Source organism: Anomalospiza imberbis, chromosome 21 (genome assembly GCF_031753505.1).
Source record: "Anomalospiza imberbis isolate Cuckoo-Finch-1a 21T00152 chromosome 21, ASM3175350v1, whole genome shotgun sequence".
In the NCBI taxonomy this organism is placed as follows: domain Eukaryota; kingdom Metazoa; phylum Chordata; class Aves; order Passeriformes; family Viduidae; genus Anomalospiza; species Anomalospiza imberbis.
Window position 1 is genome coordinate 1,418,816 of NC_089701.1, and position 18,315 is coordinate 1,437,130.

Here is an 18,315-nt window from a genome sequence, read left to right on the forward strand (position 1 = left end):
TTGTTTGTTGGCACCGAGCCATTCTGCTGCGCTCTGACAGCTCAGCTCCTCTAATTAGCTCTGTTGTTCTTTTCCCCATGTTTCACCACGTTGCAAGTTCAGTTGAAGTTGCCACAAACTTAATCCTTCCATTCCTGCCATAAATTCACATTCTTAAGCTGTCTTTATTGTAGAGAGGAGCAGCCTTGTGTGGGGACTGATCTCCAAGACCTTAACATCTGACCTTTTCATAAGCCCTTTTTCCTAAGAAATAGTGGCAATACAACTCTGGATTTCTTCATCATATCTGCTGTGCACCATTTCCTTTGAAATGAAAATTCAATGCAATAATGCTGCTGCTATTTTCTGCATATTAGTGCGCAGGGCAGAAGCACTACATGCAATTTGGGGCTTTTTCCTGGCAGGAAAATTTGAGGTTTATGTACCTGAGAAGAAAAATTAAAGAAACAAAACCAAAACAAACCTGGAAAGCCCCTCTCCCCCAACAAATTTGTTTTTTTTTTTAAACTTACGTAGTCACTCCAGTGCACTCAGGCTGTAGGCCATGAACAGCTCCTTTCTCTTGCACCTCTGAAGGGAGCACAAGCTCTGGGAGGTCAGGAGCTGAATTGTATTCCCAACTTTATTTGGGTGTTTGGGCATTTCTGTTGAGATTAGCATTGAGCTGAGCCAACAGATCCGACTCTTTTCAGCTAGAGTTGTGCTTTGTTAACAAAACACGGGAAGCTGGTGTGTACAGTCTTCCCTGATGCTGCAAATTCCCTCATTTGGCTCAGGGACAAGTTCAGCACAGGATTCCTCAGCAGTGTAAGCTGGCACATACACAAACTTTGAGCACAGGTGCTTATTCCTTTCCTTGAAATAAGGCTTGTTTGCTTCTGGAGATCCTGGTCAGAAATCAAGCTGAATTTCCATACATTAGAAGGTGATGGATATGTATGTGAAACTGGATTGGCAGCAGCATCATCTTCCACAGAAAAGCTTTGGATTTTACTTACAGACAGCAGAAGTCTGACTTAATACCAGGAGTGATAATGACAATATGGCTGGCGAGGGTTTGTATTCAGCTGCTGGAAGGAAGCAAATTTTGAATGAAGAATGAGCTGAGTTGTTCATGTTAAAGCATTTACCCTAAGTACACATTTTCCAGCACAGCCTTGCACAGAAGTGCTCACCTGAGAGGTTGGGTTCCTGGGAGTGAGTGGCCAGAAGGGCGACGGTGTCAGAGCTGAGCCCCACTGCCAGGGCAATGTCCAGAGCACACGGACATTCCCAGCTTTTCTCTCACCACTGACTGCTCGGGGAAGCTCACTCTTAGGGAATCTTTCTCTGAAATTCAGCCGTACCAAACAGGAGAGGGCAAATAGCAAACGGTGACAAGCATGTATGTTTCATTTGCAATTCACTTGCAAGTCGTGGTTCATATGGTTTATATAAACCACATGGCCAGGTGGTTTCTGTTCATCCTTTAGAGTCACTGATGTAGCCACACTCGTGGAACATTGTTGTGGCACAAAAGCCTAAGCCAGGCCCGGTGGAAGATCCCTGTAGGACCCTGGTGGCTGTCCATGTGTTGTCTGTGCCTGCTGCTGGATCAGGGGCGGTGTTTGATGAGATGTCTGTGTGCATGTCACAGGTTCGCCCCCCAAGACCTCATGTGGTCAAGAGGCCCAAGAGCAACATCGGTGTGGAGGGCCGGAGGACCTCAGTTCCCAGCCCAGAACAGTAAGTACTGTGCTGCTCTGCTTCTCTCCGCTTGCATCAGTGTGTTCAGACCTGGGGCTCGCCAAAGGAGACATGAAAAATACTACAGATCAAAGTTAGTTTTTAACTAAGAATTTTTTTTTTTTTTAATTTTGGAACATTGTAGGGGAAGCGTGAAAAATCAAGTAACCAAAGTTTGCTTATGGAAAAATTATGGTTTGCCAAGTTACACATACTGTGATCAGCCTCTTCAGTAGAAATGTTCAGGTTTTGGAGGTTTGTTAATTTCTTTGCTGTTTTGTTTTGCGCTTTTCTTTCGAGGAAGTTGTCAGTTCCGGCCCTGCAGATGCAGTGTTCTTGCCAGGCTGTAGCTGGAGGGTGCAGAACTGTTTATTTGACAGTGATGGCAGAAGGGGCTGTGTCTGACTCTAGCACACATTAACAGGATTGTGATGTCTGTGTGAGCTGTGTGGTGAGGGCTTGTAGGGCTTCACTTTGCACAGTACCAGCAAATTTATCCCCTTTAGCTGTGCCAGGGAAGGGGGAATGTTCCAAATCGTCTGTGCTGCTGCAGCCCACTGCTCCTGGACAAAAGGTGCTGGTTTCCAGTGTCTCACTTGTGCATACCAGTACGGGCATGTTCTGTTGCCTCGGGGAGGCTTTTTCAGGCACTTTCGCTGATGTCACTTGTCCAGGGATTTTTGCGAAGACAACAAGGGGTGTGTGTTGCAGATTCCTGCCGGTGCCAGAGTGGAGTTAGCAATGGCCCCTCAGGGGTGACCCTGGCCTGGGAATGGATGTTCTGGGCTGTAGATGCATTGAACTGTGGATGTTCTGAACTTGCCAGCACAGCCCAAACGTACTGGAGGGACATCAGTGCATGGATAGCTCTCTCCAGCCACGCCGGGGTAGGGGCAGACTCTGGCTTTGGCCTAAACTGAACGGTGAATTCTCCCTTGTACAGGAGTATTGGTCCATTTTACAGTGGAATTTGGTTGCCCTCTTGTGGAGCAGATGCAGCTCCTGCAAAGGGCCGTGCTGGCCCTGCACAGAGGTTGTGGGGATTTTTAAACTAAAGCATTTTCTTAATATTTAATCTGATGAGTCACTGCATTTAGGTGGAGGATAATTGAATCCATTTAACATTTATGTGTGTTCCTATGGAGGATTCTGCATGTTTGGGTTCAAAAGCTGCTGACATCCCAATACTGCGCTCTGCTAAGGTGTATCTTCAATTCCTGCCACTATCAGACAGCAGATAAACATAAACATGAATGGTAAACATTGTACCTATGCTGGAAATATATTGTACTTTAATTATTTTATTTGGGTCTAGTTTATTGCTGCTAGTTTTAGTGAGTCTTTACAGCTCAGCTGCTTTCACACAATACAGAATTTTCATGATGTTTCCCACAAACTTTCTTTTTTCTGTCACAGTAAGAAGTAATCTTTGTATAAGTGTTCTGAAATGGAAACAAGAGAAGTGTTATCTCTTTAAAAAACTCACTCTTTTCTCTCTCTTGGATAGCACTAGAATCAGTGAAAACACCGTAAAATAAGTTTCCCATTGTTTTACCTGGTAGCATTGAAGGTTAGGGAATTTATGTTTAGTTACATAAGTTAATTCTTTTTATGTGAGTAAAAGAAATCATTGCCGTGGGGATGTCTGTGCCCATTTTCTAATCAGTGTTCAGTTAAAGCACAGGGCATCAGGAGCAGTGGCTGCAGAGCGCAGCCAAACCGTGGCTCACATCTCTCGTTAAGCCCGCGTGTTTGCACGAGCTGGGGCAGCAGCCCGTGCTGGGACAGGTCACTGTGGGCCTGCAGCAGCCCCAGGGCTCGGCACAGGAGCTCTGCACAGGAGCTCTGCACGCCTGGCTCCGGCAGCGCCCCGGCGGGCACTGCCCGCGGTTCGGGATGAGCTCGGCGGGGCAGTGTGGGATGGCACCGGCGCACGGGCAGCGCCAGCTGGACCCGGGCTCTCAGGGCCCCGCCGCGCAGCGCCCGGGGGCACTGAAGGCTCTCCGTGGCCTCGGCAAGCCGGGAGCTCTGACACTGAGCGTGCAGGTTGTGCAGGAAGGAGTTCCAGCGTGGGCCTGTGCTGTGGTCACAGTTGCCAGGTAATGCCCTCAGTCCCAAGCCTCCTATCGCATAGCGGCGAGAAAAAGCCCGTGCATCCAGATCCCTCATTCTCTGCGTTAAAAAAAAAAAATTCTTCCTCAAATCTGAGGAGCCCTTTTGGGAGAATAATGACAATTCCATACACCCCTTTGTACCATAATCTCTATTCAGGAAAAAGCAATACCATAATAAAATAAACTAAATTAATTTTCTTATAAGCAGAATATCCTTTAAAATTATTACAGAATTCCCCTTACTAATTCCCATATCCTGCACTCCCATTTTCTATATTTTTTTTTCTATCTCAAGTACATTTAGGTGTCAATTAAATTTGAAATATCTACATTTGTCAGCATTTCATTTTTGGCCAGCGTGATGTGCTGCTGATTTGTCCATGCATCCTGACACATGAAAAAAGCTCCCGAGATGCAGATCTTCCTCATTAAAACGGAGCCCCCGCTCCGCGCTGCTGCCGGCGCCGTGGAGCGCGTCCCGTCCGCGCGGCTCCGGGGCCGACACGGGATTTACCGGAGCGGCTGGCAGCGCCGGGGGCCTGCTTCCCCGTGATACCTGTTACAGAAGGAGAGGGAAAGAAAGCAATGCACTGGCTTTAACTGGAATAATGCAGACCTGTTAGAGACCTTTTATTAATTACCTCTAACCTGACTGTGAGTAAACATTCACTGCCAGTCGCAGCTCGGGCCATCTTGGGCTGTTGGTTGCAGCATCCACCTTCTCTTTTCCTGCCCTAATCTTTAAGAACTGATTCTCAGTTAACTGCTGAGGAAAGGAACATATGAACCTTACTTGACAAACTGCATTTCATACCAATCCTTGGACAGCTTAGGTTTTATTCTAGACTGAAGCAGTTTCAAATGTGAAAAATAGATACAAGTAGGAACTGGTGCCCTGGAGTCAGCTCCTCTTGTGCATCAGACTAAATGTCTGTAAAGCAGAGAGGGAGATCTAATGTTTGTCAGAGCTCAGAGAGCCTGAGGGGCAGAGCTGTCTGAAGAGCAGATGGGTGCCCAGCTCTGTAGGGAACATGGTGGGGAAAGGGGGTTTCTGTATTGTCCCCTGCGCTGTGGGTGGCTGCAGTCCCTTCCCTTGGGCACCCCACGGTGTCCTGCCCTGGGCACAGGGGCTGTGTTCAGTGCCTGGGCAGCAGAGCTCAGCGTTCCCTGCCGAGCTCTCTGCTGTGCAGTCAGTCGGGGTCAGGATGGTCTGGGTCTCCGGAGCCCCTGGTTTCTCCCCTCAGGAGCTGTCACTGTGACTCAATAACTTCCTTTTCTCTTCCTGTTCCCCAGCCTCGTAAAGCCCATGCGACACTATACAGTCTTCCTCTCTGAGGACTCCTCTGATGATGAATTTCAGCAGGAAGAGGATCCTGTCTCTGGCTTCTCTGAAAACTTTTTCTTCTCTGCTCCTTTCGAATGGTCTATCCTTTACTCTTTTGCTGTGTTCATGCCAGTTTCGAACAGTGGGGTTTGCATTGCTCAGGGCATGTGCTCCTGTACTGGGATTTTGGAAATGCTCCTGGGGTCTCTGTACAGTGCTTGATGAATGACCAACATTTCTCCTGCTTGTTTGTCTTGATGTTGAGCAGCATGAAAAAGCATCCTCCTGCATGAAACACTGCAGCACCACACAGCCTATGGGCTTCCATCGACTCGAGCTCTGTGGGATGTCACCCTTCCGTTTGTCCTTTGTTCCAACATGCTGCTTGTGCTCCTGTCCAATGTCCTTTCACCGTTCATTCTTGTGTGGTGTTACTGTGCTTTTGGGTTGTCCTGTGAGCCTTGTTCCAGTGCAGTTACCAGCCTTTTGCAGTGTCACCTGTTTGATCCCAGCCTGTCTGCTCTGCCAGGTATCACATCCCTGCAGGTGTCCTCTGAGGGCATGGAGTACAGTCTGACCATTATACCAGAAGCAGGAAGCTTGTTTGGTCTATTTGTATCCAGCTTTTGAATTGGTAACTTGTACCTTCCCAAGCCTCTGTAACTCTGTCTTGAAAGACGGTGTTGAGCAGCTGGGCCAGAACTGCTCATTGGTGCTGGGCCTGGAGGGTTCTGCCCCTGCCCACGGTGCCTGTGGTCGGGGAAGAAGCACAGCCTGCCCAGGGTGCCCGTGTGAGGTGAGGGGAGCCCTGCCAGCTGTGGGCTCAGCTGCACTAAATCCCTCTTGCTGCCTATTTGAATATCCCAATCCCAGCAGGCAACTCTGAGCTGAGCCCTCACTGAATGTCAGCAGAGGATTTGTTATTTCCGAACCTCGCCTGCTTGAGGATTTCTAGAGGATGAAAGGTAGATAAATTGCATGGAGTTGCACTCATTCTTTTAACAATGCGGCCCCTGATTTGACCAGAACCTGTAGGAAGAGGGGCCAGGGTACTGTGCACTGCTGCTTCAGAAATCCACATGATGCCACATCCAGGCAGTTCAGGCCTGGGAGATGGATGATGCCCAGTCACAGGTGAGCAGCTGAAGCCTGGCAGCCACAGCTGGGTAAGACCAGGCTGGAGAAGGAGGCTGCCAGAGTGACGGAGAGGTCTGCAGTTGCTAAAATCCATTGTGTGCTGCAGACACAGGTTCAGAGGCTGACAGGGAAGAGATCTGACTGCAGGCAGGTGGGATGGGGAGGATCAGTAGGAAAGGGCCAGAAAATGTTGCCACGCTCATGTTTGGGGTGGAGGAGACCAGTTTAGTTTTCAGATATCCCTTGGGGGGTTGCAGTGCGACCCACAGTGATGTGCGACTGAAGCCACCGAGGTTTGTGAGCTCCCTGCCCTGAGGCCATGTGCTGGCACTGTCTGCCCTGTACCTGCAGTGTCCCTGTCCTGATGCAAGGCTCAGTGCCTGCTCTGTGTGTGCTGGGGAGGGAAGCAAGCTGGGCTCTCTGAATTTGCATGATATAGATGTATTATGATAAAATATGGAAAGGGGAGAAGGCTTCCTCCATAGGATGTGTTTTTGCAGGTCTCACAAATATTTTCTTTTAATTGAAAGCTTGTTTAAATGCCACAGTACAACTGGCTGCCAGTCAAGTGCCAATCCCCACAGCCATGTCTGGCACTTGTTATTAATTGGATGCACATCGTGCTGCTGTTCTCCGTACACACACCAAAATGCAAATGTGCTGGTTCCATTTTTTGCTGAGGTATGTGCAAGAGAAACATCCTGCTAACTCAGCCTCGGCTGGTAATGTAAAGGAGGTGTCTCCATAATGGATTGTGGTGTTTCTTGATGAGATGACACCAATGAAATCATTGGAACCTGCGCAGTGTTCCCAATTATTGCAGGAAAACACTGAGTTGTGTTGTGTGCTGAGTTAGCTCGAAGCCAGAGGATGTCAGAGCCTGCCAACACGGGGTGCAGAGGCTGTGCCCAGCCCGAGGGGAGCCCAGACAGTCAGCATGGGGAGCTGGTACCCCATTATCCCTGCTCTGAGAGCTCCCTCCTCGGCCTGGCTGTGCCTGCATGACCACAGCTTTCCTCTGAGCACTTCCCACTCGGCTCTTGCCCTTCCGAGCACCCTCGGGTGCCAGGTCCCCTTCTGCATGTGCTCCTGCCCTCAGGCACTGCTCACAGCCTGCTCTGCATGGAGGGCTCTCTGAGCTATATTTGCCACTGGGGAGCTCTTTGTAACTCATCCGGCTCCTTAGGAAACCGTGTTCAAAACAAAGAATTAGAAATACGGTCATTTGCAATGTGATTTTTGGTTCTGTGCCAGGCCTCAGCCGTACCGGGCGCTGAAGGAGTCGGACAGTGCCGATGGGGAGGACGTGGGCAGCCCAGAGAAAGCGAGAGAGCCGCTGCCCCCGAGCCCTCTGCTCTCCAGCAAGGCCTCAGAAGTCAACCTCCTGGAAGACATCTTCCCCAGCTTGGAAGTAGGAGCCCAGCCCCAGCCCCTCAGCCAGGCCAAGAGCCTGGAGGACCTGCGGACACCCAAGGAGGAGGCAGAGCAGCGCTGCTCCTTTGAATACCAGGTCAGGGGCTTCCCGTGCCCTGGGGGTGGCACAGAGTTCATTCTGAGGATCTTGGTCATATTATTGGGTAGATCCTAGTAATCATCGTCATCATCATCATCATCTGTTTTCCAGGGATTTACCTATGTGTTTCAAAATTAATTTCTGAATTAAGAAATGGCTTAAACAGGACTCAGTGATAACTCTTTGAAGCCTTTGCTTCTGAAGGAGGGGATATTTGCCCTGTTCTCAGAATCTGTTTGTCCAGTGGCTGTCACACACAGTTATCTTTGAAGTTGATGGCCGGCAGTGAGAATGAATAGTTGATAATTTTCAGGTCCCCTCCAAACTTTTTTTTCTTTTAATCTGGCTATTTTGATCTAAGCATCATTTGAACAATCCCCCTCTGAAGAAACGAGATTGTCTATGAAGGACCCTAGCTCAGAAAGTGTTAAACTAAAGCAGACTCCAAGATCTTCATCTGACATTAAAGAAGCAAATGTCATTTCTGCCTTATAATAATGTTGATTTTAGTGTTACATTTAGATCTTTCATTTGTCAGCTTATTCCCTGCAGCAGTTAGGGCTTCTCAGCTTCTGTGCCTTGGACACAGGTGTGTGCTCCTTACTGGGCTGTGACAGATGCACAACATGTCCCAGCTGAGCAACCCCATGGTGGCAGAGCTGGAACTGGAGCTGCAGAGTCCTGGCTGGTGTCTGTCTGTCCTTCCTGGCCACAGGCTGTTGTCCCTCTGCACTGCTGGCAGCCTGGGGACAGATCCTCTTCCCTCACAGCAGCCTGAACTCACTTCCTGCTCTGTCTTGTGAGGACATCAGTAAGAGTTAATGTTTGTTTTGCTCTCTTGCAGAGAATGGATCTTGGTGTGTCCGAGAGGAACAGGATTGTGCCAAGCATGAAGCTGTCCCACCCTTACAACAAGCTGTGGAGTATGGGCCATGATGATATGGCTATTCCCACCAAATATTCCCAAAGCTCACCTGAAAGACCCTTGGCTGCCCTGAGTAACGTGCCCCCCATCACCAGGAGACCCCAGAGCAGAGACGGTGGTCTGGCTCCTGCAGAAAAGGAAGAATCCAATCCTGCCATTCAAGGGAACATAACCATTCCTAGGCCACAGGGAAGAAAGACTCCAGAACTGGGGATCGTGCCGCCACCGCCAGCACCCAGGGCTTCCAAGCACCAGGCTCCAGCTGGGTCAGCAGAAATCCTCACCCCTCACGGGCGCAGCCACTTGGTTTCAGATCTTATCCCAGAGCCCTTTGGGGCTGGGAATGTGTCCTTAGACCCCGAAACGCAGCAGTCTGTAAATGCCTCCTGTCACCCGTCGCAGCTGCTGTGCGCTGCGGCCGGCAGTGCTGAGATGCTGCAGCCCGTGCGGGTGACGGCGGAAGGTGCAGGTAGCGAGAGCGAGCTCCTGCTGAGCCTGCTGGACCCGCTGAGAACCGCGGCCTGGCCGGGCAGGGCCCCGCAGGGCTCGGCCCCCGCGCCCGCCTTCGGCGCCCTGCCAAGTGACTTTGTGCCTCCTCCAGCTGCACCGTTTGCCCAGCCCCTTGGCTATCCTGCCCCAGCTCCAGCGCCTTTTCTACAGCCCTCCCCGAATCCGTTCACCCAGACACTGCCAGGAGCCCTTCCAGTGTCCCTGGTCAGGCCCCCGAGGGGCTCCTTTACCCCCTCCTTAGGTCACGCGTACAGCTCCAGCTTCATAGCCCCCACTGCCGGCTTCTACCCGCCTCAGAGACCTCAGCCCCACATGGCCACACTCTCCATGCCAAACCTGTTCAGCCAGGCTCTAGCTGTGCCAGCAGCTGGCCCCTTGCTCCTGCAGAGCCACAGCCCTTCTCCCACCAGCTCCCTCCAGCCAGCGTGTCTGGGTGGTCCCTCCAAACCCCGAACGTTACAGGTGGGCCAGCCCAGCACAAAGGTAGATCCCAAACAAGCCCTGGCTCTTCTGGCCAGTGAACCCCCTCTGGTCCCCGCCAGGCCAGCCAAGGGCTTGGAGTCAGTGTTACTGTCCTCAAAATCAGAGGAGACAAAAGATCCGTTTGAAGATCTGTTAAAAAAGACCAAGCAGGACGTGTCACCCACACCAGGTAAGGTGGAGCAGCTCAGAAAGCGATGGGAAACCTTTGAGTGATGTGCCCCATGGCCTTGGTGTCCTTTTGGAAGTGACAGAGGGATTTTTTGGTTTTTTTGAGCCAGCATAAAACCAAGCATTTCTTTTAAGGAAGGCTGAGCCAGGACCGCTGCAGGACCATCGCTGAGCTGCAACTCAACACGAGAGCTTTTTGCCCACAGGTCAGAGTCCCCCACTGTCCCAGTCCCTGACACTGCTTTCTCACTCCCCACCACTGAACCCTGGCACTCCTGCACTGACCAAAGCGTGAGGGGAGGCGGGTTGGGTTGGGCTGGGTTGGGATTTCCACACACGGCTTTTCAGGCAGCACTACAGACGCACAAGTTCCTCCCTCCCTGTATTTTCAGTCCTCGGCACACCTGGAGCATGACACAGCCCACTCTGCTGGGGTTCATTCCTGCCTCAGTTTTTCTGGCATTACGCAGCGATACGACGTTTTGTTCCCACATGCAAAGTGCAGCAAAGCAGCCCACAAGTCACTGAACTCGTCGGTTGGTTTCTGCTTGTGCTCACTGAACCCCAGCCACTCCTGGAGCTGTGCTGTCAAATGGACTTTGGTGGCTCCTTTGACTCCCCCCACCCCGGACACCAGCAGCCAGGGCAGAGTTGTCACAGGGCTGCAAACCACAGCACAGAGCAGCTGCTCAGGGATTGGTCCTGCATCTCTGTTGGGAAACTGGAAACACCAGCAATTGTCTTCATTTTTTTGACTTTGTTTTTGTTAAATGCATCAGAAAATAGAGGCCATAAAGAGTATCCTAGTTCTTATATATGTGTATCTTAATAGTATCTATCAATATTATAAATTGCAGTATATGAATGGAATGTAACAATAGCTTACTTGATTATTACAGAGAAGAGAAAAAAAGTGGGGTATCAAGGTTCCCAGCTCCTGAGTGCAGGTGAAGGCCGCTGTGCTGAGGGCTGAGGGCAGGTGTCCAGGAGGGGCCATCTGGGCTCTGTGGCCTCGCTGGAGCCTCGGGCTGGCCCGCGAGGCACCGAGGGCAGGGGACGCTCAGCTGGCTGTTCTGAGCCCCCTCTGTGTTCTGCAGACATTTCACACGAGCCGCGGCATCCCAGGAAAGCTGCTGTCTCTGATCATTTCTGTTTCACTTCCGTGGTGCTTTTTTGGTTTGTTTTGTATCTGGGCGCACTCTGGTGTAAAGCCTGTCACTCTCGCAGAGGGAATCACATCACCACTGAGCCTTTGATAAAGGAAATCATCTTGGACACATGGGGAAATTCTTGGAAAGCTTTATCTGATTTCCAGTGTATCTATTTTATTCATGTTATCTTGGAAGTTTTCTTACTCTGGGGAATGGGAATGGCTGTCTCTGTGTTCGAGTCTGGGCAGTACAAAAGAAAAATAATATCTGAAATGCTGCTGGTTTTGGGAAGACCACAGTATTCCAGGAAGATTCTGTTTCTGTACAGTGCTGTTCCTCTGACAAGCCATTCACTTGGATTTGTATTTTCTTTTTGTGTTGAAAGACAGATGGGTTTAGTATTGAATAGTAAAATATTTAAAGTCTAAGACACCAGTTCCATTTTATTTGATAGAGTTCAGAATCCTTTAACTGTGAAGAGCCATCAAAGTTTGCAGCTGTGCAGGGGGTGTGGCACAGACCATGAGCAGCCATCCAGACAGCAAGGTGTTCTTCGGGAAAAACAGTCACAAGTCAACAACCAGGTCTGTTTTTAACCAAATTTTATTGTAAATTCTTTTGAAGGACATTCTAATTATTTACAAATTATAAAATTTACAATTAAAAAAGAAATCAGAATCATAATAATTAACTACAGCAAGTCCAGTTTTGTGAAAAAATATATTCAAAAATTAAATATCAAAAGTAAGTTAAGTTCATTATTGAAAAAAAACAAACACCTTCCATAAATTATTTTGCAGAAATGCTCAAGACACTGACAGAGTATTTTAACAGCTTTGCTAATACTGGCTTTGGGTGCTTGGCATGCAGCCCTGAGGAGCTGCTGCCGGGGCACGGCCGGACCTGCCGGGGCTCCAGGGATTTGTACCTTGCAGGGAACTGCAGGAGCGCGGGGAGCTCTGGCAACACGGCCTGGTGTTCAGCACCCCGCGGGCTGGAGGAACGGGGGCTCTTCAGATCCTCTGCTGCCTGATGTCTGCACAGAGCAAACGGCACACGGGAGTGGAGTGGAAAAGCAGGAGCAGGACCTGCCTGGGGCGCTGGGACAGAGGTGGCAGAAACCCCCGAGCCCCCCTGAGGTTATTGCAGCCCCGGGCTGCAGGAAAGCACAGCGGCCCTTGCCTGGCAGCACAGGGCCCCGGGGCTGTGCCTGCCCCTGCTCCTGCCAGGAGCCCCCACGCCCCTGGCCCCGGCCCAGGGAGGAGTTTCTGTCTGTGGCGAGCAGCCCCGCGGTCCTGGCACAGCTCTGCTGCCCTGGAGCCTCCTGTGCACGAAGGCACAGGAAAACGCCCTCCCCTGCTCCCAAAGCCCCACTGCCACAAGGGGACCGGGCAGTGCCACTGCCTGTTCGTGAGAGTGCTGGACCTGCCGAAAGAGCAGCTGACAAATGGCCAGAGCAAACCGGTGACGGGAACAGAGGAAAGGAGCCGCAGGCTCCCACCTGCAGCCAGGGCATCTCTGTCACTGCCAGCTCCAGCTGCCTCCCGGACACAGCTGGGCTCACACCTTCGACTCCTCCACTGCTAGAGGGAAAGTGCTCCTACAGACAAAATATTGTCTGTCTCCCACTCCTGTTCTTTTCTATTTTCTAAAATTTTCATTCTGTCAGCAGCTGCCTGCTGCAGAGACCTGTTCTTACACAGACACACCTGTTCTTAAACGAACAGATGTGAGCAGCAGTTCCATGCCCCTCCCTTTGCATGGAATTACAGAAACATTTACAGCTACAGTAGAAAAGAGAATAAATCCAAAAGCAGACCCGAATAAACAGCATTTTCTTGTGGCAATGATCTAGTAGGGCAGGTTCCCACCCTGATTTTTAATAGTATTTTGGAGATTAAAAAGCAGACACTGTTCTAAAATATTCCTTATTGATAGTTGTTGTGATTATCCTGAAACACTAATGACTTTAGACCTTACCTGGCCTGCTGTGCTGCATTTCCTTCCACAGCCTCTGCCACATTATGTTAAAGAAGAAACAGCACATTCAACAGCTAAAACACTAACACAGGAGAAGTGAAGCCACAGAATCAAACCCCTTTTTAGTGCAGTGGAAAATCGGATGCTGTGTCACTTACACCAACCCTCGTTTCGGCCTGGTTAGCTGAATTCCACTCTCCTGTACAACAAGCCCCAGCCTGTCAGTCCAGAGAGGTCACGTCTAGAACTCTTGTAGAACTCTTTCTTTCTCCCCTCCTCACCCCAGCAAGTACCTCCTGATGCTCAGCCCCTGGCTCTCACAAGGGTCAGTTCCATGGCCCGAGCTGCTCAGGGGGTGGTGGAGCTGGATCAAACAACATGGAAACGTTCTCCTTTCACAAAGGTTAAACTGTGACTGGCACCCCAGGATCAGAAAGGCACGTCAAATATTCCTGTGGTCTGGTCTAAATCTCAGGGAAAGCTCCAGCAGCCGTGTCCAGCACAGCCCAGTGGGACTTACTGCCACGCCAGCTCTGGCCCAGCTGGAAGGGCAGCAGCAGCTCTAGGAAGGATTTCCCAGCACTCACTCACCTGGCTTACCTTGCAGAGGAGCCGCAGGTATGTGTCTTTTTGAAAAAACCTTATTATTCACGTTACTTCTGAATGCAGTGGTTTAATTCCCCTTCTGCCACAGCCCCTGCTCCCTCCCCTGGCCTCAGCAGTGGGGTTTTTGCTCCCCAGCGCTGCCGCTTTCGCCGCCAGAGCAGTTTGCTGGGAACGCTTTGTGGGATGAGCTGCAGTGAGCAGCCCGCTGGGGCAGTGCCAGCGGGCAGTGCCCGAGGCCGTGCAGAGCTGTCCCCGCCGGCCCGCGGCCCCGGGCAGCGCCTGCGGCAGCTCCGTGACCCCGGCTCAGATCAGCCGCTCGGTCGGGGGCATCTTGATCACGTTCCACATTTCCACTCGGGCCCCGTCCTTCTCCTGCCGGCTCGGGCTGTAGGTTCCCTGAGTCGCTCTCCTCCTCTTCATGGCAATCGCCGTGGCTACAACCAGCGCGAGGAGCAGGGCAGCCCCCGCAGCCCCGACTGCTCCCACCACGGAGGAGTGGCTGAGGTGCGCCCACACTCGCTGCTGTGGTAGAACAGGGAGTTACTCAGAGCTTCCACCAGGACGCTGCTGCATTTCACACCCCTCAGCCCCCACAGCTGCGCTGTGCTGACAGCGGTGCAGGGCAGGAGCTCCCTCTTCCCTGTCCCACGGAGCCCAGGGAGTGCACAGGAGGCTGGTGACCCTTTTGCTGCTCCCCTCTCCCCTCCATGCACACCCCAAGTCCAGCATCTGTGGCCCAAACCCCCGGAGTCCTGCCTGTCCCTTCCCTGCATGGTACCCATGGGAATGTCTAACAGCACCATGGCATTCAACACTGATTTATACAAGGATTTTGATCATTCCCGACAATTCCCTGTAACACTGGGCTGTCACAGGGAGGTCACAGCTGCTGTTGCTGTTGAAGACTGAAAACCTCACACACCTGAGCTGAGAGAGTTTGAATGTTTTTCAGCTGTTGACAAAACCAGAGCAGAATACACAAACCAGCCACGACCTTCCCAGCTCCTGAGTGGGACTCAGGGAGCTGAACGTGCACAGGTGCCTCAGGTCACCCTGCCTTGGGAAGCAGATTGAACGTGCCTCTCCTGCCTGGGAGGGGACAGGAGCCAGAGCCACTTCAGCCCCTGCTGGGATGAGCGAGGGGCAGGGCAGGAGGCAGGGCAGAGGCTCCCCTGGAGCCACTGGTGTGCAGCGGTGCCCTGGCCCCGCTGCCCGCGCGTGCCGTCCGTTCTTCGTGAGCGGGCCCTGGGGAGCTGGGATGGGGTGGAGCTGCCGCTGCTCCAGGTCCAGGCAGACCTCGCAGGTGCAGGTCCTGGGCACGGCAGGGCCTAGATGAGGCGCTCTTCGGGTGGCACCTTTAGGACACTGTCCATCTCCAGCCGAGCTCCTGCCACCTCCTGCTGGCTCGGGCTGTAGGTCCCCTCGGACTGGCGCCTCTTCCTTGCCGTGAGAACCATGAATATGAGACCAATACTGAGCAGCAGCACAGAGCCACAGCCTACAGGGACAGCTACTTCAATTAGTGGGGAGGGGAAGAGAGCACCTGGAGTCCCTTTCTGTAAAAGAAATTAACGGAGAGACAATGAAACCCCAGCGGTTACAATAACTGCAATAACTGACCAAAATGGCCAGATGTGAGGGAAAAAGGTTTTAAGAAAAGCAAAAAAAAAAAAGCACTTTTCCACAGCGAGACGGCTCCTTAAGATGTAAATGCCAGTTTACTCAGCATCTACAGTGGGAGTCTTTAAAGGTGACTTCTTATCAATATCAGACTAAAATACACAGGTGGCACTGGCAAAGTTGTGACCAGTGTTGCCAAAAAAAACAAAAGAACAAATTAAAAAAAAACCAAAACAAAACAAAACAAATAAAACACTTTAAAGTTAATGCAGAGAAATGTGGATTTTCAGTAACCCCAAAAAAATTCCCAAAAAGCAGGGGAATGATACTAAAAAAAAGTTCAGTGATGCCTGTAGTGGCAAAGCAGAGAATTGATTAAGCTGTTAAACTGTGAAACAGAACTGCAGAACTTGCAGCAGGAAGGGGAAGATGTTGAAGAGGTCAGGACATGGATGGGAGATGGAGATGGTATAAAGCCCAAGTACTGAGGAGAGAAATGAGAATTCCCTAGATTCGGGTGGAATCAAGGATGGCATGGAAGACAACAACATAACTAAAACAACTGTGGAATTTTTGTCATGAAACAAAGTTTTAAAATTAGAATAAGCTTAAAAATAAGATATTTCTTATTGTTAACAATGGCATCGGCCACCTTACAGCCAACACCAAAATAATTCAAGCTCCATTATTTACAGGTTTTGGATGCCATTCAGTCTGTGCTCATGTCACAGAGCAAAGAAGGAACATTCCCAGGGCGTCGGAAGCCCTTCTGCCCTTTTCAAGTGCCTGAAGTCCAGGTGGATTCCCTGAGCCCGTCCAAACCCGAGCGCCGTGCGGGGTTAGTTCCGGCCCACGCGGGTTAGTCCTGCGCCACGAGGGCCCAGCAGGGCAGCCCTGGAGCTGCTGCTGTGGGAGGAGAGAGCAAAGGGAGCTCGGCTCCAGCTGTCCCTGGTGGTGCCGAGCACCATCCCCAGCCCTCCCTGCCCCACCAGGGGCCTGGCTGTGCAGGAGGGAAAGGAAAGAGTGAAGAAAAGCAAGGGGAGGGTGATGGAAATGAATACAAGAAATCCACAGAAGTGTCCTGGGCCAGAGGAGATAGAGATGCCTGAAGGAGTCTGTGCATGCAAACTGGAAATGTCAGGGTGACCTTGGCACGTGCATTAGAGCCCTGGGTAACAGCAACAGCAGCAAACCCCGCCTGGCACAGAGCCCTTTCCATGCAGGATGGGTTAGTACATTCCCAGGTTACCCAAAAAGCTGCCTGTCCATGCAACAGCTTCACAGAGAAAGCGGGGGTACGGATCCCATCTCCCTCCAGGAAGGATCCCAGCCCCACCCCAGACACTTGCATTACGCACACGGGGACGGCTCAGCTGGGCTGGGGCAGCAGCAGCTCAGGGACAGGACTCAGCTCTTTCACACAGACCTGAACCTTTCTTGGCCTGACTTAATCCAACTTCCCTTCTCCAAACATCCATTTCTACTCAGATCGTCTTTGGAGAGGGAAGGTGTTTAGTAACTCTTATCCAAGAAAAAACACCAAAAGAAATTCCACTCTCCAGGAACTTGGGTCAACTGCAGGAGTTGGATTTCTGTCCAAAGAGTTGTGAAATCTATGGAGATGTGCAGAGACAGCCCCAAAAGCCATATGGCAGCACATGCAGATAGTGCAGATATTTACTGCAGTTGTTTATATGCTGGAGACCAATAAGCAGCAGCACTGCAGAGAAAAAAAACCATTCAGGATTCCCCGACTGCACTTTAGGCAGGACAGGAGCAGAGGAGCCCCAGCAGGCCCCGCTCAGAGCGCAGGCACAGGCAGAGCCGCGGCGGCGGTGCTTACGTTGATGTCGCAGCGCTCGCCGGTGTAGCTGGCGCTGCACACGCACTCGTATCTGTTCTCAGAGTCCTGGCACGTGCCCCCGTTCTGGCACGGGTTCGGGTCACACTCGTTTATGTTGATTTGACAGCTGGAAAGGAAGAGTGTATTAGAATTGTCATATACATTCTCGTGCCACAGAACACAACAGCATCCGCTCTAAAAAAGCCTCTTTTCTTTGAAAAGCGCCCACTGCAGCTTCTCCAGGTGCTTTCTCTGGAGTCCAACAACTTGAAATTCTCCCCTGTCCACACCAACCCTCCTGTTGCGGTTTCTATGGGACTGAGGCCAGCACAGGTCTCCAGCACAGGTAGTGTGCTTGAAAAAACTTGGAAGCAGTTCTCGCTGCAAAAACTGGTGTTGGCAGCTGGATGATCTGAAGCCTCCCTCTGCTCCAAGCAACAGCTCGTGTTCCCATCAGGGGCAGCTGTTTGACTGGCACAAGGACATGGAGGAGGGTGAAGCAGTGGCCCTGCTCTGCCCCCCCTTAGATCAGGACTGGAGCACTGGATCCCCAAGCAGCACTTACTTCCTCCCAGTGAAGCCAGGCCTGCAGGAGCAGTTGGCTCCCCAGCTCTCGGTGATGCACCTGCCACCGTTCAAGCAGGTGAAGTTCTTGCCACACTGCTGAGGGGGGAACGGCCACCTGGGGAGAACAAGGGACAGCCTTTAGAGCACTCAGGTTTTGGGGAAGGGCAGAGCATGCTGGGGCTCAGGGGGAATGGGGCTGGCAAGGGTCATAAACACAGCCCTTGGTATTTCTAGGTAGGAGTTTGACGTAAGTGAAAAAGGAAATAGAAATCATCCGTAACATCAGAGTGTTCCTTGGGTCATGCCCTGGGAACAGACAGCAGCTCTATCAGTACTCAGACACGCCTGTTCTTGCTAATGAAAACACAGGCAGGGACAGGACACTGCCGGAACAGTACAGCCAGGCCCCAGGAAGGATAATGCCAGTACCAGGTAACTGTCTGTCCCAGCATGCAGCAGGAACAGCAGGAAAATCATCCTGGATAGATCAGATAACTGAAATGCAGCCATGTCAGTATTTAACTCCGTGTTCCATTTGAACTGGCACAAGATGTTTTGTTTTAAATCGGCACAGGAATATGGCAGAGGGGAATCAAGTCACAGAGAAGATGGACATTTTGGGGAGTGCTAGAGGGAAATGACAACAGGC

The 18,315-nt window shown here is 51.2% G+C and overlaps 2 protein-coding genes across 18 annotated transcripts in view; one reads left to right on the forward strand and one right to left on the reverse strand.

Moving 5' to 3' along the window:
* The window catches only part of DENND1A (DENN domain containing 1A), a 155,608-nt gene extending 144,130 nt beyond the window's left edge, over positions 1-11,478 (forward strand). For 5 of the 10 annotated variants that reach the window (XM_068210948.1, XM_068210949.1, XM_068210950.1 and 2 more), the window contains 3 exons: positions 1,637-1,725; positions 7,555-7,810; positions 8,658-11,478. In XM_068210948.1, coding sequence (XP_068067049.1) covers positions 1,637-1,725; positions 7,555-7,810; positions 8,658-9,944 — 1,632 coding nt within the window. In that variant the 3' untranslated portion in view covers positions 9,945-11,478. Of the gene's footprint in view, positions 1-1,636; positions 1,726-5,132; positions 5,262-7,554; positions 7,811-8,657 lie in introns of all 10 variants that reach the window. The other 5 variants (XM_068210944.1, XM_068210946.1, XM_068210953.1 and 2 more) reach the window with 3 other exon arrangements.
* A 161-nt stretch (positions 11,479-11,639) lies between these two features.
* CRB2 (crumbs cell polarity complex component 2) overlaps positions 11,640-18,315 on the reverse strand; it is a 55,750-nt gene continuing 49,074 nt past the window's right edge. For 6 of the 8 annotated variants that reach the window (XM_068210923.1, XM_068210924.1, XM_068210925.1 and 3 more), the window contains 3 exons: positions 17,665-17,781; positions 17,100-17,226; positions 14,565-15,192 (listed from right to left, as the gene is read on the reverse strand). In XM_068210923.1, coding sequence (XP_068067024.1) covers positions 14,965-15,192; positions 17,100-17,226; positions 17,665-17,781 — 472 coding nt within the window. In that variant the 3' untranslated portion in view covers positions 14,565-14,964. Of the gene's footprint in view, positions 14,159-14,564; positions 15,193-17,099; positions 17,227-17,664; positions 17,782-18,315 lie in introns of those variants that run through there. The other 2 variants (XM_068210921.1, XM_068210920.1) reach the window with 2 other exon arrangements.